A 27458-nucleotide genomic window follows, 5' to 3' on the forward strand; every position below is an offset into this window, starting at 1 on the left:
ATCAGTGAAAACGAGGCACTTCAGTTGATTTTAAACAAAAACTCTGAACATAACCTGATCCAGACCAGGTTATTGGTTCAGCATCAGTAACCATGGTGATGTAGCCAGGTAAACACAGAGACAGACAATTTATGCTCACAATCACACATCTCCAGTTAACCTTGCATGCATGTTCTTGGACTGTGGGAGGAAGAGTACCTGAAGACAACCCACATAGACCACACTATCTCCCCTATTTACAGAATTATAATCTAATTAGATGATAAAGTAATAAATTATTTGGTATTTTAATAAAAATACATTTTAGCAATAGTTTATAAGTCAACAATTATAGTTTTAAAAAAAGTGACAAATCAAACAGTCAATAAATCTTCTACAGCTGAAACTAATGTAGACAATGTCGGGGGAGGAAGTAAAAGTAAAAACCAGAGACGATAACTACCAAAATAAAACGGGAAGTGAATAACATTCAAGCTCACTTTAAGCTCAACAGTCAAATTCAGTTTTATATTAATCTATTGTTTTGAATTTTTGTTTACATTTTATGTTTAAGTGAGGCAATGAGTCATATCACTATGACCAAATATATATTTCATCTTTTCAGTCAGAAATAATCAATTGATCATATTTTTATTACTAAAATTTTCTGAAAATCAAATTCTGATATCTGAACAAACAGCTCTGTAAAAACCTTCAGAATACAGGAATCGAACTAGAAGGTTTGGTGGATGAAGCACTGCTAAAATAAAGAATTTGGACTCAGAGGAGCAGATGGGACATTTCATTGCAAATGAAAGACAGAAAGTGAACAAATATCACTAAAAACCCCAGACGCTAATTTCTACATTAAGACTTTTTTCAAATCAACGATTTAAAAAAAAAAAAAAAAAAGACGACGATTGTACCGCATTTTGATCCGGGACGTACTCTGCATGAAAACAAGCGCTCACTCTTCCTGATCAACAAATGATAAGGGCGGAGCCTTATACCACGTGACACAGAAGCTGCCGTGTGATGCTAAAATTAGCAGGAAAAAACAACGGAGAGCACGTCAGGGATGACGAGAAAGTGACAGGAGAAAATCCGTCCCGGTCAACCACCCAAACACCAATAACGGGAACCTTATACAGCGCTTCCCTTTACCCGTCGAACTCGCGCAGGCACAAAGAAACTACGGAGGCTATCACTTATCACCTGACCAAAGATATGGCTCCATCAACACTGTGCAAAACGAGGGATTTAGGAAAACGATCAACACCCTAGACAAACGCTACACAGTGCCGTCCCGCAACTATTTTTCTATTGTTGCACTACCTGCTCTGTACACGCAGCGTCGAGCAACGGTGGAGACGGAATTTCAAGCAGGACAACATTTTGTTGTTTTTATGTTTATTTATTGTTTTTATGTTCAGTCTCAACTGTTACGAAGTTGATGTGCAGTTAATAAGTGCAATAAATATTTATACTGGAAAAGAGAATCGTGAGAGAATCGTGATCTCAATTCTAAGCCAAAAAATCGTGATTCTCATTTTATGCAAAATCATGCAGCCCTAGTCAACACTAAGAGATGACACTAACATAAAACTATTACAGAAGTTTAACTGACTTTTTTCCCCATTTAGTGGCTTCTTATTGGTTAATTCTGTCAATTCATGAAAAGCACAACATAACTTGATCTCACCTCAGAGTATTCAGTTTACAGTGTGGACTTCTCAGTCCTGCAGAAAGAAACTCCACTGCTGGATCCTGCAGGTTGTTGTTACTTAAGTCCAGCTCTCTCAGTGTAGAAGACTGGGAGCTGAGAACTGAGGACAGAGCTTCATACCCTCTTTCAGAGAGATCAGGGACACTCAGCCTAAAAAACAAAAACAAAATAAAGACATAATCTGAAAAATTGTCATTTGATAACAAACTGTTTGTGATTAATTTAAATCACTTCTTGTGTTGAACCTTTGAAAGAAAGACAAATGTCAGTGTGCATTACTATTTATGGCTAAAAAACGTTTTAGTTTAAAAATGTTCCCTGTGTAAATATAAAGACCTGGAACTTGTTCATTAAATGCTAAACAAAAACAAGTGATGACTCATTCTGTGAACAGGTGACAGTAGGGCTGCACGATTTTGCATAAAATGAGAATCACGATTTTTTGGCTTAGAATTGAGATCACGATTCTCTCACGATTTTCTTTTCCAGTATAAATATTTATTGCTAGGGATGGGTACCGGTGTCCGGTGCCATGATGGCACCGGTTCTGACATAAACGGTAGTAACCAGACCGAAAAGCAGCGCACATTTCGGTGCTTTATTTCGGTGCTTTTTTTTCCTGAGCTGTGATACACTTCTAGCCAATCATTTTACGTTTCCGAGGATAGTAGGCGGGGCCGGGTACGTACGTTCTGTTAGAGCAGAGCTACAGATTATGTCCAAGGCGAAGCGGTCAAAGTCTAGCTGTACTTCACAGCAAAAGATGCAAACTCAGCAGCAACAAGTGCTTTAAGCTGATACTGTGATACTGTCAAAGGAGGTAACACCAAGAATCCGATGAAACACCTGGCGACGCATAGCGTTTTTTTTAAAAGCCAAGAAATGCGCCGTATTTGATAGCTTGCTGCGAGACCTCACACCGAGCGCATCTACTGCGGGTGTGGTGCCTGTTATCGACCCGGAGTTAGAACATCCCCCAAAAACCCGAAGAGGAGAGTCCTGGCCCCTAGCCCTGCCAGTGTAGCAGAAATGATGAGGATGATGATGCAGCAGCAGCCGTTCTTCTCTGCGTGAGTAGCTTAATGTTGTTCATGTGTAATTTACGTTGAGTAGGCTAACCACGTTATTACATTAATGCATGTAAGGTGAACTAGCAAACATCATCATAGCTACAGTGGGGCAAAAAAGTATTTAGTCAGCCACCGATTGTGCAAGTTCCCCCACTTAAAATGATGACAGAGGTCAGTAATTTGCACCAGAGGTACACTTCAACTGTGAGAGACAGAATGTGAAAAAAAAATCCATGAATCCACATGGTAGGATTTGTAAAGAATTTATTCGTAAATCAGGGTGGAAAATAAGTATTTGGTCACCTCAAACAAGGAAAATCTCTGGCTCTCACAGACCTGTAACGTCTTCTGTAAGAAGCTTTTCTGTCCCCCACTCGTTACCTGTATGAATGGCACCTGTTTGAACTCATCATCTGTATAAAAGACACCTGTCCACAGCCTCAAACAGTCAGACTCCAAACTCCGCCATGGCCAAGACCAAAGAGCTTTCGAAGGACACCAGGAAAAGTATTGTAGACCTGCACCAGACTGGGAAGAGTGAATCTACAATAGGCAAGCAGCTTGGTGTGAAAAAATCAACTGTGGGAGCAATCATCAGAAAATGGAAGACATACAAGACCACTGATAATCTCCCTCGATCTGGGGCTCCACGCAAGATCTCATCCCGTGGGGTCAAAATGATCATGAGAACGGTGAGCAAAGATCCCAGAACCACACGGGGGGACCTGGTGAATGACCTGCAGAGAGCTGGGACCAAAGTAACAAAGGTCACCATCAGTAACACACTACAACGGCAGGGAATCAAATCCCGCAGTGCCAGACGTGTTCTGCTGCTGAAGCCAGTGCATGTCCAGGCCCGTCTGAAGTTTGCCAGAGAGCACATGGATGATACAGCAGAGGATTGGGAGAATGTCATGTGGTCAGATGAAACCAAAGTAGAACTTTTTGGTATAAACTCAACTCGTCGTGTTTGGAGGAAGAAGAATACTGAGTTGCATCCCAAGAACACCATACCTACTGTGAAGCATGGGGGTGGAAACATCATGCTATGGGACTGTTTTTCTGCCAAGGGGACAGGACGACTGATCCGTGTTAAGGACAGAATGAATGGGGCCATGTATCGTGAGATTTTGAGCCAAAACCTCCTTCCATCAGTGAGAACTTTGAAGATGAAACAAGGCTGGGTCTTCCAACATGACAATGATCCAAAACACACCGCCCGGGCAACAAAGGAGTGGCTCCGTAAGAAGCATTTGAAAGTCCTGGAGTGGCCTAGCCAGTCTCCAGACCTCAACCCCATAGAAAATCTGTGGCGGGAGTTGAAAGTCCGTGTTGCTCGGCGACAGCCCCAAAACATCACTGCTCTCGAGAAGATCTGCATGGAGGAATGGGCCAAAATACCAGCTACTGTGTGTGCAAACCTGGTAAAGACCTATAGTAAACGTTTGACCTCTGTTATTGCCAACAAAGGTTATGTTACAAAGTATTGAGTTGTATTTTTGTTATTGACCAAATACTTATTTTCCACCCTGATTTACCAATAAATTCTTTAAAAATCCTACCATGTGGATTCATGGATTTTTTTTTCACATTCTGTCTCTCACAGTTGAAGTGTACCTCTGGTGCAAATTACTGACCTCTGTCATCATTTTAGGTGGGGGAACTTGCACAATCGGTGGCTGACTAAATACTTTTTTGCCCCACTGTACATGCGGCTGTCTTCTTGTTTGATGGCAGATACTCCCTTCACCCTGGCCAAAAAGGCAAAAATGACCAAAGAAAAAGTGGAAAACAGTTAAACATGAGAGGTTTTTGGACAAAGTTTGTGTTTTTTCCATTGTTTAAGCACTGCTTCCAGCCAAGAGTGATACCATATATGCCCCATAGCTGCAGAAAAGGCTAACATTGTTATCTTTTTACAAAAACCAGCTGAGCATGAGAGGTTTTTGGACAAAGTTTGTGTTCTCCATTCTTTAAGCACCGTTTGAGCACCGTTTGAGCACCGTTTGAGCACCGGCACCGTTTCAAAAGTACCGGTTTGGCACCGGTATCGGATAAAACCTAAACGATACCCATCCCTATTTATTGCACTTATTAACTGCACATCAACTTCGTAACAGTTGAGACTGAACATAAAAACAATAAATAAACATAAAAACAACAAAATGTTGTACTGCTTGAAATTCCGTCTCCACCGTTGCTCGACGCTGCGTGTACAGAGCAGGTAGTGCAACAATAGAAAAATAGTTGCGGGACGGCACTGTGTAGTGTTTGTCTAGGGTGTTGATCGTTTTCCTAAATCCCTCGTTTTGCACAGTGTTGATGGAGCCATATCTTTGGTCAGGTGATAAGTAATAGCCTCCGTAATGTCTTTGTGCCTGCGCGAGTTCGACGGGTATAGGGAAGCGCTGTATAAGGTTCCCGTTATTGGTGTTTGGGTGGTTGACCGGGACGGATTTTCTCCTGTCACTTTCTCGTCATCCCTGACGTGCTCTCCGTTGTTTTTCCCGCTAATTTTAGCATCACACGGCACAGCTTCTGTATCACGCGGTATAAGGCTCCGCCCTTGTCATTTGTTGAGCAGGAAGAGTGAGCGCTTGTTTTCATGCAGATTACGTCCCGGATCAAAATGCGGTACAATCGTCGTTTTTTTTTTTTTTTTAATCGTTGTCATTTGGAAATGAGATCGCACACAAGTATGAATCGAGATCGCGTTTTTCTAATGATTAATCGTGCAGCCCTAGGTGATAGGCAAGACTGTAAGTATGTAGCAATGAGAGGGAAGGCTGGCTCATATCCTGGTGAGTGAGGGTTAGTTACTCTAGGAAAAGGTCAAGGTATGATTGAGAGATTCTGGGAGACTGAACCAGTGAAATGGAAATTCGTTCAATTAAAGCAGATATAGTGATTAGTCCTTCAATCAGTCGTCCACAAAGCAGTGAGATAAAGTCTCAAGTCTCATTCTGCACAGTGTAAATGTCAGTGTCCTCCGGGTCCTCACTGATCATTGCATTCTGTCACAAATTGTCATGGTTCACAGACTGTGTACAGTCGGAAATCAAAGTGCACGACATTGGAGAGATTGAAAAACAATCAAGCATGCAGATCTAACAACAGGAAACCAGAAGAAACACGAGGAATATAATTGATTCAGCAGCTGCAGATCCTTGGAGCTGTACTGGTGAGGCAGATTGTAACATATAGAAGTGAACTCATCTTCAGCTGAGCAGTGCACTGATGCAGAGCAATAAGACCAGAGGAGCAATGAGGGAGTTGATCACCTACGGCTCCATCACAGTCTTTGAACGTCTTCAGTCAGTACAGAATCATGCTGCGAGGCTTTTAACCAGCACATTAGACTGGACATTACTCCAGTTTAATCTCTTCACACTGGTAACCAGTTCATTTTAGGCGTTATTTAAAGTTTTAGTCCTTACTTTTAGTCCCAGTTTATGTTTCTGACTTTCTACAATCCTACAGCTCTTCTCACATCTGAGATCTTCCAGTCAAAGGCTTTTACTGGTCCCACTAACTCATTTATTCAGACTCTAGTATTCAGAGTGGCCTTTAACTAGTTTTAGGCTGTATGATGTTCAGTGTTTGCTGTTTAATGTTTTTATCTTCTGTGTTTTTATTGCCTGTTTCTATTGTAAAGCACTTTGTGGTTTTTGACCTGTGAAAGCTGCTGTATAAAGAAATTTACTTACAGGATGATTCTGGACGTGACTTTGATAAAAGCTGACACCCAGATATGTTTAAGACACTCTGACATTTACTGCTGCCATCAAACATTAACTATAATATACTGTATTTAGTGCTGATGATCATGTAAAAAAATATGTTTAAGTTTTTAAGGGTCCATCACACATGATACTGTTTATGTTATAAATAAAGCCTGATCACATGTTTACTCACAGAGCTTTGTTGGAGGCTTTGATCACTGGCAGCAGCCTCAGCAGAGCCTCCTCTGAAGCAGAGTATTTCTTCAGGTCAAACACATCCAGATCTTCTTCTGATGACAGTAAGATGAAGACCAGAGCTGACCACTGAGCAGGAGACAGTTTATCTGTGGAGAGACGTCCTGATCTCAGGGACTGTTGGATCTCCTCCACTAGAGAACGATCATTCAGTTCATTCAGACAGTGGATCAGATTGATGCTTTTCTCTGCAGACAGATTCTCACTGAGCTTCTCCTTGATGTACTGGACTGTTTCCTGATTGGTCTGTGAGCTACTTCCTGTCTGTGTCAGCAGACCTCGTAGGAGAGTCTGATTGGCCTGCAGTGAAAGACCCAGGAGGAAGCGGAGGAACAAGTCCAGGTGTCCATTTGGACTCTGTAAGGCCTTGTCCACAGCACTCTGGTGGAGAGATTGAAGTTTTGGTTTGTTAAATAATTTAGATTTCTTGGAGGTTGTTTGTTGTTCTTCCAGCAGATTGAGTCCAGAGTTGATGAAGGTCAGATGGACATGAAGAGCAGCCAGAAACTCCTGAACACTCAGATGGATGAAGCAGAACACCTTGTCCTGGTACAGTCCTCTCTCCTCTTTAAAGATCTGTGTGAACACTCCTGAGTACACTGAGGCTGCTCTGATATCGATGCCACACTCTGTCAGGTCTGATTCATAGAAGATCAGGTTTCCTTTCTGCAGCTGATCAAAAGCCAGTTTTCCCAGAGACTCCATCATCTTCCTGCTCTCTGGACTCCAGTGTGGATCTGTCTCAGCTCCTCCATCATACTTGACCTTCTTCACTTTGGCCTGAACCACCAGGAAGTGGATGTACATCTCAGTCAGGGTCTTGGGCAGCTGTCCTCCCTGTCTGGTTTCCAGCACATCCTCCAGAACTGTAGCAGTGATCCAGCAGAAGACTGGGATGTGGCACATGATGTGGAGGCTTCGTGAAGTCTTGATGTGGGAGATGATCCTGCTGGCCTGCTCCTCATCTCCAAATCTCTTCCTGAAGTACTCCTCCTTCTGTGGGTTAGTGAACCCTCTGACCTCTGTCACCATGCCAACACAGTCAGGAGGGATCTGATTGGCTGCTGCAGGTCGTGTGGTTATCCAGAGGCGAGCAGAGGGAAGCAGGTTCCCCCTGATGAGGTTTATCAGCAGCACATCCACTGAGGTGGACTTTCTAGGGTCAGTTAGGATTGTAGTTTTGTGGAAGTCCAGAGGAAGTCGACACTCATCCAGACCATCAAAGATGAACACAACCTGGAAGTCTTCAAAGCTGCAGATTCCTGCTTCTTTGGTTTCAGTAAAGAAGTGATGAACAAGTCCCACCAAGCTGAACTTTTCCTCTTTCAGCACATTCAGCTCTCTGAAAGTGAATGGAAATATGAACTGGATGTCCTGGTTGGCTTTGTCTTCAGCCCAGTCCAGGCTGTATTTCTGTGTTAAGACTGTTTTCCCAATGCCAGCCACTCCCTTTGTCAGCACTGTTCTGATTGGTTCATCTCTTCCAGGTGAGGCTTTAAAGATGTCTTCTTGTCTGATGGTTGTTTCTGGTCTGTCTGGTTTCCTGGATGCTGTTTCAATCTGTCTGACCTCATGTTCATCATTGACCTCTGCAGTCCCTCCCTCTGTGATGTAGAGCTCTGTGTAGATCTGATTCAGGAGGGTTGGGTTTCCTGCTTTAGCGATGCCCTCAAACACACACTGGAACTTCTTCTTCAGGGTGGATTTAAGTTTACGATGACAAACAGCAGCTGGAAGTTCTGAATAATAATAATAAAAATACAACTTCAACAATCATATTTTACAAATCGCTGACGACATTTTCTGACCCACTGAGAAATGACTGAACACACTGGTGTCATGAGTGTCTCATTTATCTAACAGCTTAAAACCTTAAGTAAGAAATCCTCTTACGTCTCTGCAGACGGTCAGCCAGCTCCTCCTGCTTCATTCTCCTCAGGAAGTCCACTGTGATCTTCACAAATGCCTCTCTGCTGCTCCTCTGCTCATCATCCTCCCTCTGAAACTCCAAGCACTGGGGCTTATTTGGATTCAGAGCCTTCTGGATCTTCTTCAGCTCGTTCTTCACAAACGTGATGATGTTGTCCTCCAGCAGCTGGAACAGAATATTTATGAATGACCCACCACTCTGAACTTCAGTCCACACAACATCCACTTCTTTACAATCAAGAAGCAGATCATCCACGATCTCCTCACCAATTATAAGTTTGACTTTATCTGATTAACTGAGAATTTCTCCACAACTCCACGGTCCCAAAACGCTGATTCTGTTCATATGAATGCAGCGATTTCAGTGGGAGAAACATTTCACTGGTGTTCAGAGCTGAACTACCAACAGGTTGATGATCGAAGCCAGAAACTTGGCGATGTTATAGGTGACAGAGTTGATCATACAGACAGCTGGTCTTAAAGGTTCACTCTGTTTACACATACAGATCAGTATTTAAGGTTTGACTCTCATCATCCACTGGAGCACAAACTGGGCGTCATCAGGACGCTACAACACAGAGCGAACACCATCCCCACAGACACAGCAGCCAGGGAGGCAGAAGAACATCACATCAAGAAGGTCCTGAGGAAATGTGAACCAGCTGACCAAACACATCCTGCTGCAGGATGTTAACATAGCAGCACACTGATGATCCACTCACTGTGAACAACACATTTGGACCTGATTTGCTGCTCTGGTTTACACGTGTGTGTAACTCTTAGAGCTGATTGGCTGCTTTTTATGGGGGCTGGGTCTTTGGAAAGTGAGCAAACCACAGTTTTAGTAACACACCCTGAACTGCACACTTTAACAAACAACATGAGATTTTAACTGTAATGTAAAAATCCTGTGATTCACTGTTATTAAGCACAAACACATCTATGGCCCCGTTTCCATTAGTAGCTGCTCAGATCGACTCGCCACAGGTCGCCACGACTGGACTGGATCCACTGGTTTCCATTACACCACCTAATGTGGTCGTCTGAATACAGCAGAGTGTTGACTCACATCATTAGTAAGTGCTAATGCTGCTAATTTCCATCATATTTGTCATTTATTTCTCAGAGTTATTGAAGAAACAGTTATTCAGCTTCATTCCCACTGATCTCGACTACAAACTGTTTCACTTTGGTTTCTGTTTAAAGCCTCGATGTTTAAAACGTTTCCCTGTGATCACATTTGCACCGTCTGATTTCAAAGTTTGTTTCTTTTGGTCATTTAGTCCACAGAGTCCTTGGTGTTCTGAAAGGGACCTATAAACAAATGTATTAATATTAATAATAAAGTAGTTGTTGTACATGTACAGACCATAAACATGGAGTCCAGCTGTGTTTGATGCTGCTGGGCAGACTGACCACTGGGACCCTCTGAGCTCTGCTGCTCCACTCTGTGGATGAACCATGGACACACACATGAAGCCACTTTCATTATTAAAATGTGAATTTAGCCTCTAAAAGCTGTGTTCAGTCAGTGTTGCTGCTTCCCTGTGTCTGACCTCACGTATGTGCTTCTGAAAGAACTGTTAAAAATCCCGTAAACACTTTTTAACCTGTGAAAAAACCTTTTCAGAACAGTTTAAGCTGTTATATGTTGAACTCTTGGCTGACATCATATTAAATGCTGTGGACTCAGAATATGATGTCACTCAAGTTTACATGTGTGTGAAGGCAGACGAGTCAGTACTTTGGTGATACAGTGTAAAGCTGCACTGATTTCCATGAACAGCACTGTGTTCAGTGTTGTCCTGATGGAGTAACAGCAGCCAGTATGATCCAGGCTTTAGCTGCTGGGTCTCTGTGTGACCTCTCAGACTGTTTAACAGATCAGACACAAAGAGCATCAGAGCTGTTCTTTAAAGACAAACATGAACCCACTCAGGTCACACTTTCCCCACAGATATGAGCATCACTGTCCTCAAACAGCAAATGACCAAGTCGAACATTTGGATCTTTTCTCTTTCATTGTTTTCTTTTTAATGAATCTTTGTAACAATCTGAGGATGTTTCAGGTCATATTTATCCAGGAAACACAAACATGTAAAGGAGTCATCACAGCTCTCTGACCTCGTTGCTCCAGGTTCACCACTGAAGCCTGGATTTTGATCTTTGGACCGGTCACTCCTCACAGACGGACAGCTGGACCCTGCAGACTGTGACCTCTGACCTCTGCAGACACAAACATGATTGAAGCAGCTGTGATCACACAGACTGCAGATAATGCAGCTGTTTCCTGTCAGTAACATCCTCTTAGATTAGAGTTCAGCTTTTTACAGGAAAACTGGACAAAACTGATTTTTGTTACAAACTCATTTTCATTTCCTCTCAGCTCACAAACACAGTCAGACAATCAGCCAGAGTCAACACTGATTATAATGTCAGTGCAGAATTATTTCTGTTACTCAGTGAGTTCAGCTCTCTGACCTCGTTGCTCCAGGTTCACCACTGAAGAATGGATTTTGATCTTTGGACCCGTCACTCCTCACAGACGGACAGCTGGACCCTGCAGACTCTGCTCTGTCCTCCTCTTCCTCCATCATCATCTTCAGTCAGTCTGAGAGGTAAACCACAAACACTCAGTGAGTTCACATTAACAGGAGTAACCGAGTTACAGTCGCTGACCTCTGACCTGTCATGTGACCTAGAAACCAGGTCAATATGTCTGTAGGTTCAGTCATCCAGGTCATGTGATCTAAGGAGCTTGGAAAGAAAAGAGACGTCTTTAAGTTTCTGGAAGACGTTTCATCCGAGAAGCTTCTTCAGTTTTAAAACCAAACGGTGGAGAGTCCCAGATATTTAAACCTGAGACGGAAAGAAAGCATGTCGCTGACCCACCACTGATCATGATCAATGGTGGGTCAACAATATAAACACTTATTTCAAGGATGAAACTGTGAGTCTGATCATCTTGAGCACAAACATCTGGAGCACAGACATCTGGAGCACAGACATCTGGAGCACAGACATCTGGAGCACAGACATCTGGAGCAGCATGTCGATGCTGTTGGTTGAGATGCTGAAGACTAGGGCTGAACGATTATGGAAAATAATCTAATTGCGATTTTTTGCCCCAATATTGCGATTGCGATGCGATATGTTCGCTGTTTCAATCCAGGGGGTCAGTGTTGACATTGTGGAGGACTATAAATACCTTGGAGTACACATTGACAATAAACTGGACTGGGCTAAAAACACCACAGCACTTTACAGGAAGGGCCAGAGTCGTCTCTATTTTTTGAGGCGACTGAGGTCCTTCAACATCTGCCAGAAAATGCTGAGGATTTTCTATGAGTCTGTGGTGGCCAGTGCGATCCTCTATGCTGTTGCATGCTGGGGGAGCAGGCTGAGGGTCGCAGATGCCAACAGACTTAATAAACTAATCCGTAAGGCCAGCAATGTTGTGGGGATGGAGCTGGACTCCCTCAAGGTGGTGTCGGAGAGGCGGATGCTGTCCAAGATAAAGACAATGTTGGATAACACCTCCCACCCACTCCATGACATGTTGGTCAGTCACAGGAGCTCGTTCAGTGAGAGACTGAGATTACCGAAAAACATCCCTGAACGACACAGGAAATCATTCCTGCCTGTGGCCATCTCCCTGTACAACGCATCCACTTAACACACTGTTTGCTGCTACAGCTACACATGTTTCTTTTCCAACTATTTATTTATGAGTGACTTATGTATGTATGTATGTATATATATGTATATATTGTACTATTCTTAGTTAGTGTATTGTCTGTCTTGTCTTAATGTTGGTTTAAAATGGAGCACTGTAACAAAAAATAATTTCCCCCAGGGATCAATAAAGTATTCTGATTCTGATTCTGATATGCGATTATTTTTTAAGGTCTTTGTCTTCTGTATTATTAAACAAAGACAAGCAATACATCATATAGTATGGCCAATACTATATTACATTAATTTTAAACTGTTCTTTCCTGGAAGACAGACCTCTGTTATGATGACATGAGGTGATGCATGAATTGATGACTGACATTTTTATTTAACTTCTTCAATCACAACAGTATATTTGAACATACACAATAGTTTATTTTTAGCTTACAAACATCTGAGCATAAAGTGCTGACAAGGAACCCTGGTGTAAACATTAAAATGAAAGTCAGTACAATGTGCAGATTGCAGAAATATACATAAACAAAATCAGTGGCTTTACCACACTCAGTTTTTCGACATCTGTGAACTACTAGACAGTCATTCAATTAAAAAATAATATTAAATAAATAAAACTAATAAATAAAAAATACACACATCTTACTGATCTCTGCAGTCAGTAACATTACACATAAAGTGCAAACATAATAGCAATTGTATAAACACACACACAAACACGCCTTTAAAATTTAAAGGCGTGAAATTGGACGGTCTAGTTCTGATTAGCGTCACCGCTGTCTCGGTGGAGTTTAATAAACTCGGCCGTCTGCTTCTTGCTATCTAAAATATAACCAGACACTGGTGTAAATTCTCGACTGTCTCATACTTCTGTTTAATAAGTTTTCTGTTTGACGTTTAGTCAGCTGTGTGAAAACCAAGGAGGAACCCACCCGGGGGATTAATAAAGTTTTATTTTATCTAATCTAAGAACTTTAATCTCAGCCAAACCGATTTACTCACGAACAAACAAAACACTGAAAAAAGCCCAACAATAACATTTTTAGGTTGTCTAAGTGACTTATATATATTACGTTTAACCCGAGCAGCGAAACTCCGCGGTGATCTGAAAATGATGTGCCGGGAGTTGTGCCGTTCTCGGCCGCATCAGTAACCCTCGAGCTCCCGGCTAGCTGTCGAGCTGGTGGGTAGCAGACGCCTCTGAAAACGTCGAAGCACTTTTGCAAATATGGGATATCTTGATAAACCGAGCAGATATTTGATGTTTACACAACTACTTTCTCGCCTGAAAATATGTTAAAAGTTTATTTTGTGACCCAGAAAGATTAGTATGAGTAATTTTAAAACTTAGTAGCGGCCGCCATTGCTGGAAACTGGAGTTTGGCTGGGCCGCGCTATGAATTCTGGGATATGGTAGTAATTTGGACAGCCTTCGGCGCGTCGCTGTGACGTAATCGGTCTACAAATGCGGCCTCAGGAGGATGCAGCCCATGAATTTGGACATGTCCAGAGTATAATCGCAGCCTTTGCGGTTAGAAAATTGCACTTGATCATGTCGCGATATTATCGCAAATGCGATATATCGTTCAGCCCTACTGAAGACTGAAGTCCAGGCAGCTCCAGCAATGATCCACTGATGTGGTTTTATTCCACGTATGAATGTTGTTATTGACAGAGATGAAGTTACTCAAAAAAGTCATTATTACACATGTTACATCCCCCAGGAGGATGTCTCTTCTCCCTATTAACCCTTTGTTTTGTCCAGGCTCCACCTCCTCTGTCCTGATTGGATGCTGTGCAGAGTCCGGCTGATTGGTAATCAGCAGAGCACTATTTAAGGCCTGTGGAGCTGTGCTTCTGGGCCCTCCGGCCATTTTGGTTGCCATACTGGTGCAGGCTTGCATGCCTTTGTATTTTGTGTGAGCATTATTGTTTCATGTTCAGACTGCTTGTAGGGGAGAGCTGCCTTTTGTTTTGACACCCTGTTTTCTCCTGTTTATGTGTTGTTAGGTAGGTTATGGTTATAGCTTGTATATTTTGTTTCTTTGGAGTTAGGTAAGTTTCTTTTATTTCTACGTCAGGGATGTTTTGTTTGTTATGTTGGCCTTGGCTCTCCCTGACGTTACACCTCGGTCTGAACCCACGTCCCATCACCAGTATTAAATAAACCTTTTAAATTTACCATCTTGGCTCCTCCTTCTCTATCCACATTTATGTTCGTCCCTTCAACCCCCTAGACTAGCCAGGGGACGTAACATAAATTGGCGGCTCGTCCGGGATAAAAGTCCTGGTTAATCCATTTGTGGATGGTGAAGGTTTGGAGTTGTTTGTTTCTGCTGGTGTATTTGGCAGAGGTAGTTAGTATGGCAACTGGTGTTTTTGCTTTGAGTGCATTTTTGAGTAATCCTTCTTGTTTGCTATAGCAGCACACTTTGAGTTAAATGTATCAAGGCAAATGGTGAAAGAGGACTTGAAAACTGCTGTTTCAAACAAACTTGTGGAAGAAGGCCTGCTTCCTGTTTCTAAATCACCTCGTTTGCCAGTTCCTCTTGACAGGACCCCTAATGAAGGACTGAAGCCTGCTGTGTTAAAGGACCAAGGGCAAAACCCTGCTGCTGTGGAGCAACAAATGGTGGAAAATTTAAGCACTAATGGCTCACCTTCTTTTGCTACTCCATCTTCTCCTCGTTCAAGACAAGAAGTATTACTCAAGGTACGTTTGGCTAAATTACAATTTGAGGCTCAGGATAAAGCCCAAGCTCGTCAGGCAGAGTTGGAACTTCGCAGGTTGGAAGCAGAGACAGAAAAGGTGTTAAAGCTGAAAAAGTTGGAGCTGGAGTTGCAGATTGAAAGGGAGGTCAGACTGCGTCAGTTGGAGTTACAGGCACAGACTTCAAGAAGTACTACTACTCAACCTAGTTCTGCAAATTCATCTGTTGGTGAAACAACCTCCTCCCCTGTAAACCCAGGTGGTTTCAATGTGAGTAAAAACATTGTGTTGGTACCTCCATTTCGTGAATCAGAAGTTGATACATATTTCAATGTGTTTGAACGTGTGGCTGCCTCATTGCACTGGCTGAGAGAAGTTTGGCCATTGCTTCTTCAGTGCAAATTGGTAGGCAAAGCACAAGAAGTCTGTTCTGCTTTGTCTTTGGAAGAAAGTTTGAAATATGATGTAGTGAAGTCTGCTATCCTTGCTGCTTATGAACTTGTTCCCGAAGCGTATAGGCAACGCTTTCGCAATCACAAAAGAACAGCAAATCAGACTTTTGTAGAGTTTGCTCGTGAAAAAGCTACTCTTTTTGATAGATGGATAACAGCAAGTAAAGTTCCTGACTACAACTCCTTACGTGAACTGATACTGCTGGAAGAGTTCAAAAATGGCCTGCCAGAACGCATTGTTGTACACCTTAATGAACAGAAGGTTTCCACTTTGAAAGAAGCAGCTGTGATAGCTGATGAATTTCTGCTGACTCATAAAACTGTTTTTGTGCAGAAACGTGAAGTTACCACCAGAGAACCTCCCCCACGAAAGGATCCTTCAAGCCCACGACAGACTTTTGCTCCAAGGACTGAAAGGGAATGTTTCTATTGTCATAAACTTGGTCATGTTGTTGTTGAATGTCCCGCTTTGAAGCGCAAGAACCAGTCACCAAAAGGAGTAGGCTTAATTAAAACCATCCGTGCTGAGAGAAGGGACCAAAGTGAAGGAGTTGATCCCTGCTTCAAACCCTTCCTCTTAGATGGCACTGTGTCATTGACTGGGAAGCCTGAGGATGAAAAACCCATTCGAATACTCAGAGATACGGGAGGGTCAAGATCTGTGATTTTATCTGATGTATTACCCCTGAGTGACCATTCCTCTTGTCATGGTAGTATTCTGATTCAAGGAGTTGAAATGGGCTATGTCGAAGCTCCTTTGCATTATGTACACATCAAGTCAAAGTTGGTTAATGGCATCTTCTCTGTGGCAGTACGCCCCTCACTTCCCATAAAAGGGGTGCAGTTCATTTTGGGAAATGATATTGCTGGTGGAAAAGTGCAACCTGTTCCCGAAGTAATAAATGATCCAGAATCAAACTTGAAGAGCAACGACCTAGCAACATGTTTCCCATCTGTTTTTCCTGCTTGTGTTCTCACCAGGGCTCAAGCAAGACGTAAAGCTGCAGAAATTGATTTGTCAGACTCTTCGTTGGCTCAGGCTCTGGCTACAGATGATTTGCAAACCCTGATTGATCTTAAAAGTGGTTCAAAGGATACTACTGAGAAGTGGAAGGATCTACATCTTCCACAGTTAGACTTGCCAGTCACACGTGAAAGCCTTGTTGCTGCTCAGAAGTCTGATCCCTCATTGACTAAATGCTTTACTTCTCTTTCTGAAACAGGAAATAAAAAGGCTTCTTATTTCTTGGAAGATGGGGTCTTGATGCGCAAGTGGACTGCCCACCCAAGTCTAACAGCAGACGTAGAGGAAAGCTGTTCTGATGACTGTGACTGGAGCACTACTTATCAGATTGTTGTGCCTCTTGAGTATCGTCACTACGTAGTCTCCCTTGCACATGAGCACCCTCTGTCTGGTCATTTGGGAGTTACAAAAACGTACAACAAGATACTCAACCATTTCTTTTGGCCAGGATTGAAGGCTGATATAGTTGAGTTTTGCCGCACTTGTAAAACATGTCAGATTGCAGGAAAGCCAAACCAGACAGTTCCTATAGCTCCTCTTCATCCTATACCAGTACTTGGTGAACCTTTTGAACGTGTCATTGTAGACTGTGTTGGTCCATTGCCCAAGACAAAGAATGGTAATCAGTTTTTACTGACTGCAATGTGTACTTCGACTCGTTTTCCAGAAGCTGTCCCACTCAGAAGAATAACTGCACCTTTGGTGATTAAAGTTTTGACAAAGTTCTTCACTACTTTTGGTACTTGAATGGGTTTGAATGGGTTTTTCATCCTCAGGCTTCCCAGTCAATGACACAGTGCCATCTAAGAGGAAGGGTTTGAAGCAGGGATCAACTCCTTCACTTTGGTCCCTTCTCTCAGCACGGATGGTTTTAATTAAGCCTACTCCTTTTGGTGACTGGTTCTTGCGCTTCAAAGCGGGACATTCAACAACAACATGACCAAGTTTATGACAATAGAAACATTCCCTTTCAGTCCTTGGAGCAAAAGTCTGTCGTGGGCTTGAAGGATCCTTTCGTGGGGGAGGTTCTCTGGTGGTAACTTCACGTTTCTGCACAAAAACAGTTTTATGAGTCAGCAGAAATTCATCAGCTATCACAGCTGCTTCTTTCAAAGTGGAAACCTTCTGTTCATTAAGGTGTACAACAATGCGTTCTGGCAGGCCATTTTTGAACTCTTCCAGCAGTATCAGTTCACGTAAGGAGTTGTAGTCAGGAACTTTACTTGCTGTTATCCATCTATCAAAAAGAGTAGCTTTTTCACGAGCAAACTCTACAAAAGTCTGATTTGCTGTTCTTTTGTGATTGCGAAAGCGTTGCCTATACGCTTCGGGAACAAGTTCATAAGCAGCAAGGATAGCAGACTTCACTACATCATATTTCAAACTTTCTTCCAAAGACAAAGCAGAACAGACTTCTTGTGCTTTGCCTACCAATTTTTGGTTTACCAAAAGTAGTCCAGACAGACCAAGGAACTAACTTTCTGTCTAAACTTTTCAAGCAGGTCATGCAGACTCTGGGGATTAAGCATGTTGTGTCAAGTGCATACCATCCTGAGTCTCAAGGAGCATTGGAGCGCTGGCATCAGACACTCAAGGCAACATTGCAGAAATACTGCTTGGATACTGCAAAAGAGTGGGATGAGGGAGTACCTCTGATGGTGTTTGCCATGTGCGAAGCTAAGCAAGAGTCCCTTGGGTTTAGCCCAAATGAACTAGTGTTTGGTCATTCTGTCCGGGGACCTTTGAAGTTGTTGAAAGAACAGTTCTTGTCAACAGACCATGTTGTGAAAACTAATGTTCTGGATTATGTTTCACAGTTCAGAGAGCGCCTCCATAAGGCCAGGTTGGCAGCTGCAGAAGCCCTCTCCTCTGCTCAGGGGAAGATGAAGAGTTGGTATGATAAGAAAGCCGTTCCTCGATCTTTCAATCCAGGTGACAAGGTTTTGGTTCTTCTACCAACTGCTAGCTCTGCATTGTCTGCCCGCTTCTGTGGACCATACCAGGTGGATAAGAAAGTAAATGACACTGACTATGTGATTAAAACCCCAGACAGGAAGCGTAAAACACGCTTGTGCCATCTCAATATGCTCAAATCTTTTCATTCTAGAGCTGACTCTCTCTGTGGTCCTGCAGATAAGTCTGTGGCATCTCCGTCCGAGCCAATCTCATCTCCAGAACCTCTCTTGTTGAACTCTTCCTCAGGATTGAGGTCAAGTTTAGATGAAGACGGGCTCAAACTTTGTGATGCCAGCTACCAGAATGCCAGAATGCTTAATTCTGAGGTACTGTCCCAGTTGTCTATATATCTGTCTCACTTGACCCGTGAGCAACAGTTAGACATTGAAAGGCTCGTCAACATTCATTTAACACTCTTTGGGGACATGCCTTCCCGTACTACTGTAATAGAGCACGACATTGATGTTGGGAATGCCGTGCCTATTAAGCAGCATGCTTACCGTGTGAATATGGCAAAAAGGGAAATGATGAACACAGAAGTAGACTACCTTCTGAAGCATGGATTGGCTATCCCAAGCTATAGTCCATGGAGTTCTCCGTGCCTGGTTACGCCAAAATCAGATGGAACACCTCGCTTTTGCACAGATTTCCGCAAGGTAAATGCAGTAACAGTACCTGATTCCTTCCCACTGCCCCGTGTTGAGGACTGTATTGACAGCGTCGGATCTGCTGCTTATGTGAGTAAGCTTGACCTTCTTAAAGGTTATTGGCAAGTACCTCTGACAGAAAGAGCATCAGAAATCTCAGCTTTCGTAACACCTGATCACTTTTTACAATATACAGTTATGGCATTTGGAATGAGAAATGCTCCTGCTACCTTTCAGAGGTTAATGTCAACTGTATTATCTGGTGTGGCAAACTGTAATGTTTATCTTGATGATGTGGTCATCTATTCTTCCAGCTGGTCAGAGCATGTTGACACCTTAACCACTGTGTTCAAGCGTTTAGCTGATGCTTCCTTGACCCTCAACTTGGCTAAATGCGAGTTTGGTAAGGCTACAGTGACCTACCTTGGAAAGGAAGTTGGGCAGGGTAAGGTTCGCCCAATCAGTGCAAAGGTTAATGCCATTCTTAACTTTCCTGTGCCAACAACACGCCGTGAGCTGCGTAGATTTCTGGGGATGGTTGGTTACTACAGGTGTTTCTGTAGGAATTTTTCTGAAGTCGTAACACCACTGACAAACCTGTGCAGCCCGAAGGTACCATTCATTTGGAGTCCTGAGTGTCAACATGCTTTTGAATGTGCAAAAGGTCTTCTGTCGAGTTCACCTGTTCTTGTCGCTCCAGACTTTTCTAAACCTTTCAAGCTTGAAGTGGATGCCAGTGAGGTGGGGGCTGGAGCTGTTCTTCTTCAGGATGATGGACAAGGAGTGAGTCATCCTGTCTGCTTCTTTGGCAAGAAGTTCGATACTCATCAAAGGCGGTACTCGACAATTGAAAAGGAGACTCTGGCCATGCTTCTGGCTCTCCAGCATTTTGACGTGTATGTGGGATCTACTTCCCAACCTGTAGAGGTCTTCACTGATCACAATCCTCTCGTGTTCCTCTCTCGTATGTATAACAACAATCAGCGACTGATGAGGTGGGCTTTAATTTCACAAAACTACAACATTGAAATAAAGCATAAAAGAGGATGTGAAAATATTGTGGCCGATGCCCTCTCAAGAATGTGATGGTGTAAGGTTAACAAACTTATACGTTTGTTTTTCTGGGTGGGGGTGTTACATCCCCCAGGAGGATGTCTCTTCTCCCTATTAACCCTTTGTTTTGTCCAGGCTCCACCTCCTCTGTCCTGATTGGATGCTGTGCAGAGTCCGGCTGATTGGTAATCAGCAGAGCACTATTTAAGGCCTGTGGAGCTGTGCTTCTGGGCCCTCCGGCCATTTTGGTTGCCATACTGGTGCAGGCTTGCATGCCTTTGTATTTTGTGTGAGCATTATTGTTTCATGTTCAGACTGCTTGTAGGGGAGAGCTGCCTTTTGTTTTGACACCCTGTTTTCTCCTGTTTATGTGTTGTTAGGTAGGTTATGGTTATAGCTTGTATATTTTGTTTCTTTGGAGTTAGGTAAGTTTCTTTTATTTCTACGTCAGGGATGTTTTGTTTGTTATGTTGGCCTTGGCTCTCCCTGACGTTACACCTCGGTCTGAACCCACGTCCCATCACCAGTATTAAATAAACCTTTTAAATTTACCATCTTGGCTCCTCCTTCTCTATCCACATTTATGTTCGTCCCTTCAACCCCCTAGACTAGCCAGGGGACGTAACACACATATTACACAGAACACTTTAATTAAAAGTAATGGAGTATGTTACGTCATTACTCCTCATAACAGTACTTTCATGTTACTGTGTAAAATGAGCTGAAACACTGTCTCATAATCACCATAATCTAAAGCTGAGGTACAGCCCCACACACCAACACAGATCCTGATGAGGTCACGTGATGTTTCTCTGAGTGTTTATGAACACAAATCAAAGATGAAACAGCACAAAGACACTTCAAAGTGATTCTACTGTGGAAACATGAACAGGTAGAAACCTGCAGCCTGACTGCTCATCACTTTGTTACCTGTTCAGGTTCAGCAGCAGCAGCTCACTTTATCACGGTGCTGGTCTGGGGTCAGTGTTTACTCAGCTTTAACATCACTCTGGGTTCTTGGCTAGCTTAGCGTTAGCTTAGCTTTAGCTTAGCGTTAGCATGCTGTCAGGTGTCTCGTGTGGTGTGTAAATATTAATCACAGTGACAGTAAAGGAGGTAATGGGCTGTGACGTCATCACGTACGCTGCGTCCTCTGAGTGAACTCACAAAGTACAAACTACAAGCACACAAACACGAACGTAGCTCAGAGTGGCGGACACACTCGGCCTCGTTGGTCTAGCTGTGAGTCCGTTACCGTGAACTATGGAGCGGCAGATTTGTGCTGAACTAAGCTGCACACAGCTGATGTTAGCCAGGAAACATTACACACTGACTTTAATACAAACACACACAGTTTGTTGTGTGAAGAACTCAAACATGAGCTGAACAAACAGTAAAGTTCCTAAAGACAAACTGTTAAAGGAGGAAACAAAGCAAACTTACAGTTTCTTCACACACCAACAACAAGCGCCACTCCACGAAGTTCAGGAAGTGAAAGTAAACTTTCAGCCTAATGCGGCGTTTGAAGACAATCAGGGGCTTTGAAACACTATGCTGCGTTCAGGTGCACCTCAGAAACTCCTAAACCTCTGGCAGGCTGTGATTTATTTCTGCTGGTTTTCCAGTTTGAAGCACAAACATCTGTCATCACTTTGTTGTTCTTCTTCCTGCAGCGTTTGAATATTTCAGCACTGAACTGATGTTTGTTCAAAGCTCATTTCAACCTGTTGAAGTCATGAATGAAAGTGCAGACTGAGAGTGGATCACATGATGTTTAAGGTGTGTCATGTGACACGTTCAGTATTGTCACACATGTCTAGATTGTCCCTGATATCAGAACTGCTCAAACACTGATGATTATATTTGAAGAATTATTCCTGATGGCAGCAAAGTTTGAATGGAGCTCTCTGTCTGTGCTGATTTGTCGCCCTCTGGAGGTCAAAGCACAAACTGCATGATTTCAGTGTAACCACTGACCGATGGATGCTTCGTAAATGCAATCGCAACACACCTATTACCTGTAATATACACCTGTAAATGTATTCTGTTGGTTTACTCTTATTTCAAACGACGTTTCTTACCTTTGATCAATGAATGAGGAGCGTTGGGATGTGTTGCGAGCGTTGAGTTACTTATTTTCTCTCCCGAAACGTAAAAGAGGAGATTTTTTAAAAGTGCCGCCGCATCTCAAACTCGCAACAGCGCCGGAAGACCGTAGTGGCCAAAAGTATATTACACCCGTAGTGGTTTAGTACGGTGGCCCCTAGAGACAAAGCACGTACAAACTCCAAAACACTTGCAAACTCCAAAACACTTGCAAACTAAAAAACACTTGCAAATTCCAAAACACGTACAAACTCCAAAACACTTGCAAACTAAAAAACACTTGCAAACTAAAAAACACTTGCAAATTCCAAAACACGTACAAACTCCAAAACACTTGCAAACTAAAAAACACTTGCAAACTAAAAAACACTTGCAAATTCCAAAACACGTACAAACTCCAAAACACTTGCAAAATCCAAAACACAACGGAAGTGCTCCAGGACGCTAGGGGCAGTGTTGAGCTTTTGTTACCTAGTAACTACACAAGCCAGGAAGTACCAATGACCGGATTTGGGGTTTGCAGCCTTAAAGGCCGCATTTTAAGGCCGATTACCTCACAGCCACAAGAGAAGGCTTTCCGAATTCAAAGGCTGCCCGAAATGCGGCCCTGAAATGCGTCCTTAATTTCCCTGAATTTTAAGGATGGGTCGGTGTAGCCTTCATGGCCCAACATATCCCAGACTTCATAGTGCGGTGGTGGTGTGGATAATTTTGCCGAAAAAAAAACAGTGGAAGCGGAGCGGAGGAAGAGTAAACTTTCAGAAGTAAGTACTGAATATTATGTCACTTATTAATGCGCAAATATTTTTTTAATGAAGAACATGAAACCATTATTGTTGGCCACATGTCGGGAAAGTTGACATTAGCGATGTTTGTACTTTCAGAATTAACTTGGTTTTAAAGCCTTTACTTTAATAAATATATATATATAGTCGACCTTAATCTGACAGAGATTGTGATGATTTTGTGGATAATTAAAGTCAGTCATATATCCACAAACACAACAGGCTGAAAGTCAGTGATGCTGCTCGGTTTGCAGTCCTGAACATCGCGGCACAAGCAGGATCCACTGCACTGTTAATGTGAGCTGTGTTATATTGCTGCCTCTGTTCGGTGGTGTCGAGCCAAACGGACTTTAACGTGTGTTTGAACGAGCTGACGGTTCACTCGTTAAGCTGAAAGAAAGATGCTTTAATCACAGCAGTCACACATGTGTCCACTGCACCATCTGGAACTCTTCTTGTTTACACTCGTAATAACACAAACACTAAATCCTGCTTCTCTGTGCTGTTGTGTAGCAGTGTGTACACCTGAGACTGTCACCTGTCTGTCTGTCCTGCACTCTCTCTCTGTTTCTTTCTCTCTGATTGTGGAATAAAAGTATGAACATGTGTTTATAAGTTACACTTGTGTTTGAATCCTGCAGCTTATCACACATTTGATTTCCATGTGTGACGACTGCAAGTGTCCAGAGTGAGGACAGACTGAGGGACCCACTGCTGCACATCATCTGTGAGGCTTTGCAGCCCTGATGATCCACCAGGACAAACTCAGCAGTGTGTGAGGAAGAGGAGGAGGAAGAGCCAGCAGCAGCTGACAGATGGAGAGAATAGACAGACTGTTCCCTGTTTGTGAAGGACTGCTAGGAAAGTTTAACATAACTGTCTGTGCTGAATCAGTCTTATTAGGTAATGTTCAAATAATGTGATCATCCCAGTGTTTCCAGTGTGGGAGAAAGTACTCAGAGTACTCAGGGCCTTCAAGCTACACACTATGAAAGGCAGCAACAAGTTTAATGTTCAGAAACCTAAAGTCTGTATCAGCAGCAGAATGGAGCTAAAATAAATGTTGGTTTCAGTTCTATGAAGCTTTGAGTATTTTGGATCAGTAGCTGCTGTGTGTGTTGCATCATATTGCTGTAACTGTTTATATGCTTTATATATTCTGAGCTAAGTTGATCTATAGTGTTACGTCATATTCTATAAAGATGTTATGTGTTTGTAGACTTTCTGCCCAGTTTGACCCATTTAGCAGACGTCAGCCTGTTTAAGGCTCTGATATCTATTCTGTGTGACTTACAGCAGTTATGACATGGTCTGATTTTCTCACCCAATAAAGGAATATTTCATATATCAGTCGACTCTTCATTCTATCAGACACAGTTATCACAGCTTGTACATTTTCTTTTAATAAATATATGTAAGCATTGAGCCAAATTTAGTAATGCCAACATACTGAAGGAACAACATTTGTCTCTTATATATGATACACCTATATATGCACTGTCAAAGATACGTGTCTTTGAGTGAAGATTTAAGGTGATAAGACATGTAAATAACTGCAACTTGAATCTGTACTGAAGCTCAGTATTTGACACAGAGTTCATGTTCACTGCTGTAATAGCTAACAATGATTAATATAATAACTATAATATTGGCCATATTATATTTACATTACCAAAGTGAGATGACTTTAGTCTCATGAACAACATCAGCTAATTCTTATTTACTAACTAATCTTAAATAACTGTTCAGTACAGAAATGAAGCCCAAAAATCATGTTTTACTGTCCTGTGGTCTCAGCCTCAGATACTTATCAAATCACACAAAGCTCTTGTAGAAACAAATGAACAAAATATGTTCTCCTTCATTTCTGTCAAACCAAGTTGTATGACACGTTTCCAGCGGTTAGTATCATGGTTGCTAGGCAACCTGGGAAGCGCAACGGAGACTAATATTTAGTATTTTGTATTTATTTATTTATTGTCATTGTCAAGAACAATGAAATTGCGTTTGGGGCTTCCATACAACCCCAAAAAAAGAAGAAAATAATAAATACCCCTTAAAACCCAAGTGTACATATTTAACCCAGTGTGACTCCAATGCAATAAGACAATCCTTAGCAATAATGTTCGTAGAAATTCAGACAAAGACCTGAGAAACATGACAAAATACAACAATGCACCCATTCAATATTATTGTACTGTGAGATATGATATCAGATATGATAGTTATCTATTTAAGAAAGAGGGGGGGGGGGGGGCAGGAGGGGGAAGAGAATAAAGATATGATGCACCAATGCAGACCAGTTCATTGCTATTAAGTTGGATATGGTTATTGTCCGTGAGAGGGGGGCAGAGAGTTCAGGAGCCTCACAGCCTGTGGATACAGGCTGTTGGCCAGTCTGGATGTTCTGGCCTGTATAGACCTGTACCTTCTCCCTGAGGGCAGCAGATGGAAAAGGTGGCGCGCAGGGTGATGTTGGTCCCGCAGGATACTGTGCACCCTCCTCAGACAGCGAGTGGGGAAGATATTACTGATCTCTGGCAGACTTGTTCCAATAATTCTGCCAGCTTCTTTCACCACCCGCTGGAGTGCTTGCTGATCGGCCTTGGTGCAGCTGGGGAACCACACTAGAAATCCATACGTCAGAACGCTGCTGAAGGCACAGTTGTAGAAGTTCAACATCAGAGATCTGGGAATGTGTGCGCTCCGCAGTCTCCTCAGGTAGTAGAGGCGCTGTTGGGCCTTCCGTACAACTGAGGTGATATGGTTGCCCCAGGACAGGTCCTCGGTCACAGTTACCCCCAAGAATTTAAAACTGCTCACCCTCTCCACCGCCTCACTGCCAATGAAGAGAGGCAGATGGTTGTTATGACCCCTCTTCCGGAAATCTACAATGATTCCTTGGTCTTTTTGGTGTTTAAGACCAAGTTATTGTCGTGGCACCATGACTCTAGTTGTTGCACCTCTGTCCTATAGTTTGTCTCATCATTGTTGGATATAAGTCCGAGCACTGTAGTGTCATCTGCAAACTTAACAATGAGATTGGACGCGCAGGAGGAAATACAGTCATGGGTGAAGAGAGTGTATAGCAGAGGGCTCAGGACACACCCCTGAGGGGCACCGGTGTTGACCACAAGGGTGGAAGAGGTGTTCTTACCCACTCTGACACTCTGTCTACGGTTAGTGAGGAAGTCCACAATCCAGTTGCACAGAGAGGAGTTAAGTCCCAGTTGGTGGAGTTTGGGACGGAGTTTGTATGGCCGGATGGTATTAAAAGCCGAGCTGTAGTCTACAAAGAGGAGCCGTGCATAGGTGTTCCTGTGTTCCAAGTGCTTCAGTAATGTGTGCAGCACTGTGGCGATCGCATCCTCGGTTGACCGGTTCTCCCTGTATGCAAACTGGTGCGAGTCCAGGGATGGTGGAAAAGCAGCTCTGATGTGTTTAATGACCAGTCTCTCCAGGCATTTGGCGGGAATGGGGGTGAGTGCCACAGGTCTGAAATCGTTCAGACATGTGACATTTGACTGTTTTGGGATGGGAACGATGGTTGCTGCTTTGAAACAGGATGGTACCAGTGAACAGGACAACGAGGTGTTATATATAGAGGTGAAGACGTCCGCCAGGTCCGCAGCACAGTCTTTTAGCACCCGGCCCAGCACTCCATCCGGCCCGGCCGCCTTCCTGGTGTTAATGCTCCGGAACACACGCCTCAGCTCATGAGTGCTCAGGACCGGAGCAGGATCGGTTGAGGGGAGAGGGGACAGGACAGGGTCGGTGTTCTCCCTGTCAAAACGGGCATAAAAGAGATTTAGATCCTCAGCCAGAGTAGAACTGTCGGCTGAGGGTGATGGTGTTCTTCTTTTGTAGTCCGTGATAGCCCTGATGCCCTCCCAGACCTGCCTTGGGTTTGTGTTGTTCTCAAACCTGGCCTCGATACGCCTCCTGTGCTGCTGCTTGGCAGTCTTGATGCCTCTTCTCAGGTTGGCCCTGGCAGCACTGTATGCCTCCTGGTCCCCGGATTTGAAAGCGTTGTTCCTTGTTCGAATAAGTTGTTGAACTCCGTGTGTCATCCAGGGTGGATTATTAGGGAACACACGGAATCGTTTCCAAGTTGTTACATTGTCCACACAGAAACAGATGTAGTCCAAGACAGTGGAGGTGTAACTGTCCAATGCGACACGATTGTCAGTGTCCTGCACCTTGAATACATCCCAGTCTGTGCAGTGGAAACAGTCCTGAAGCATCGGAATAGCATCCTGCGGCCATGTTCTCACGGTTTTGGTTGTAATCCCAGTGCTCTTGATCTTTTGTGTGTATATTGGGTGTAGCAGAAGGGAGAGATGGTCTGACAGAC

General features: G+C 43.2%; 1 protein-coding gene and 1 long non-coding RNA gene across 2 annotated transcripts in view; one reads left to right on the top strand and one right to left on the bottom strand.

Annotated features, from left to right (window-relative positions):
• Positions 1 to 22027, bottom strand: part of LOC112434146 (uncharacterized) — a 45466-nt gene extending 23439 nt beyond the window's left edge. Inside the window, exons 1-8 of the mRNA XM_076876957.1 lie at positions 21657 to 22027; positions 11368 to 11438; positions 11163 to 11292; positions 10806 to 10907; positions 10051 to 10129; positions 8646 to 8847; positions 6691 to 8491; positions 1682 to 1855 (exon numbers count right to left, since the gene is read on the bottom strand). Of these exons, the coding sequence (XP_076733072.1) occupies positions 1682 to 1855; positions 6691 to 8491; positions 8646 to 8847; positions 10051 to 10129; positions 10806 to 10907; positions 11163 to 11281 (2477 nt within the window). The 5' untranslated portion in view covers positions 11282 to 11292; positions 11368 to 11438; positions 21657 to 22027. The remainder of the gene's footprint in view (positions 1 to 1681; positions 1856 to 6690; positions 8492 to 8645; positions 8848 to 10050; positions 10130 to 10805; positions 10908 to 11162; positions 11293 to 11367; positions 11439 to 21656) is intronic.
• Positions 22028 to 22748: 721 nt separating this feature from the next.
• Positions 22749 to 24449, top strand: LOC143413576 (uncharacterized). The gene is made up of 2 exons (XR_013094179.1): positions 22749 to 23083; positions 23746 to 24449. It is a non-coding gene; the product is annotated as an uncharacterized LOC143413576 (long non-coding RNA).
• The last annotated feature ends 3009 nt before the right edge of the window (positions 24450 to 27458 follow it).

Source organism: Maylandia zebra, linkage group LG18, assembly GCF_041146795.1.
Source record: "Maylandia zebra isolate NMK-2024a linkage group LG18, Mzebra_GT3a, whole genome shotgun sequence".
NCBI classification, from domain to species: Eukaryota; Metazoa; Chordata; class Actinopteri; order Cichliformes; family Cichlidae; genus Maylandia; species Maylandia zebra.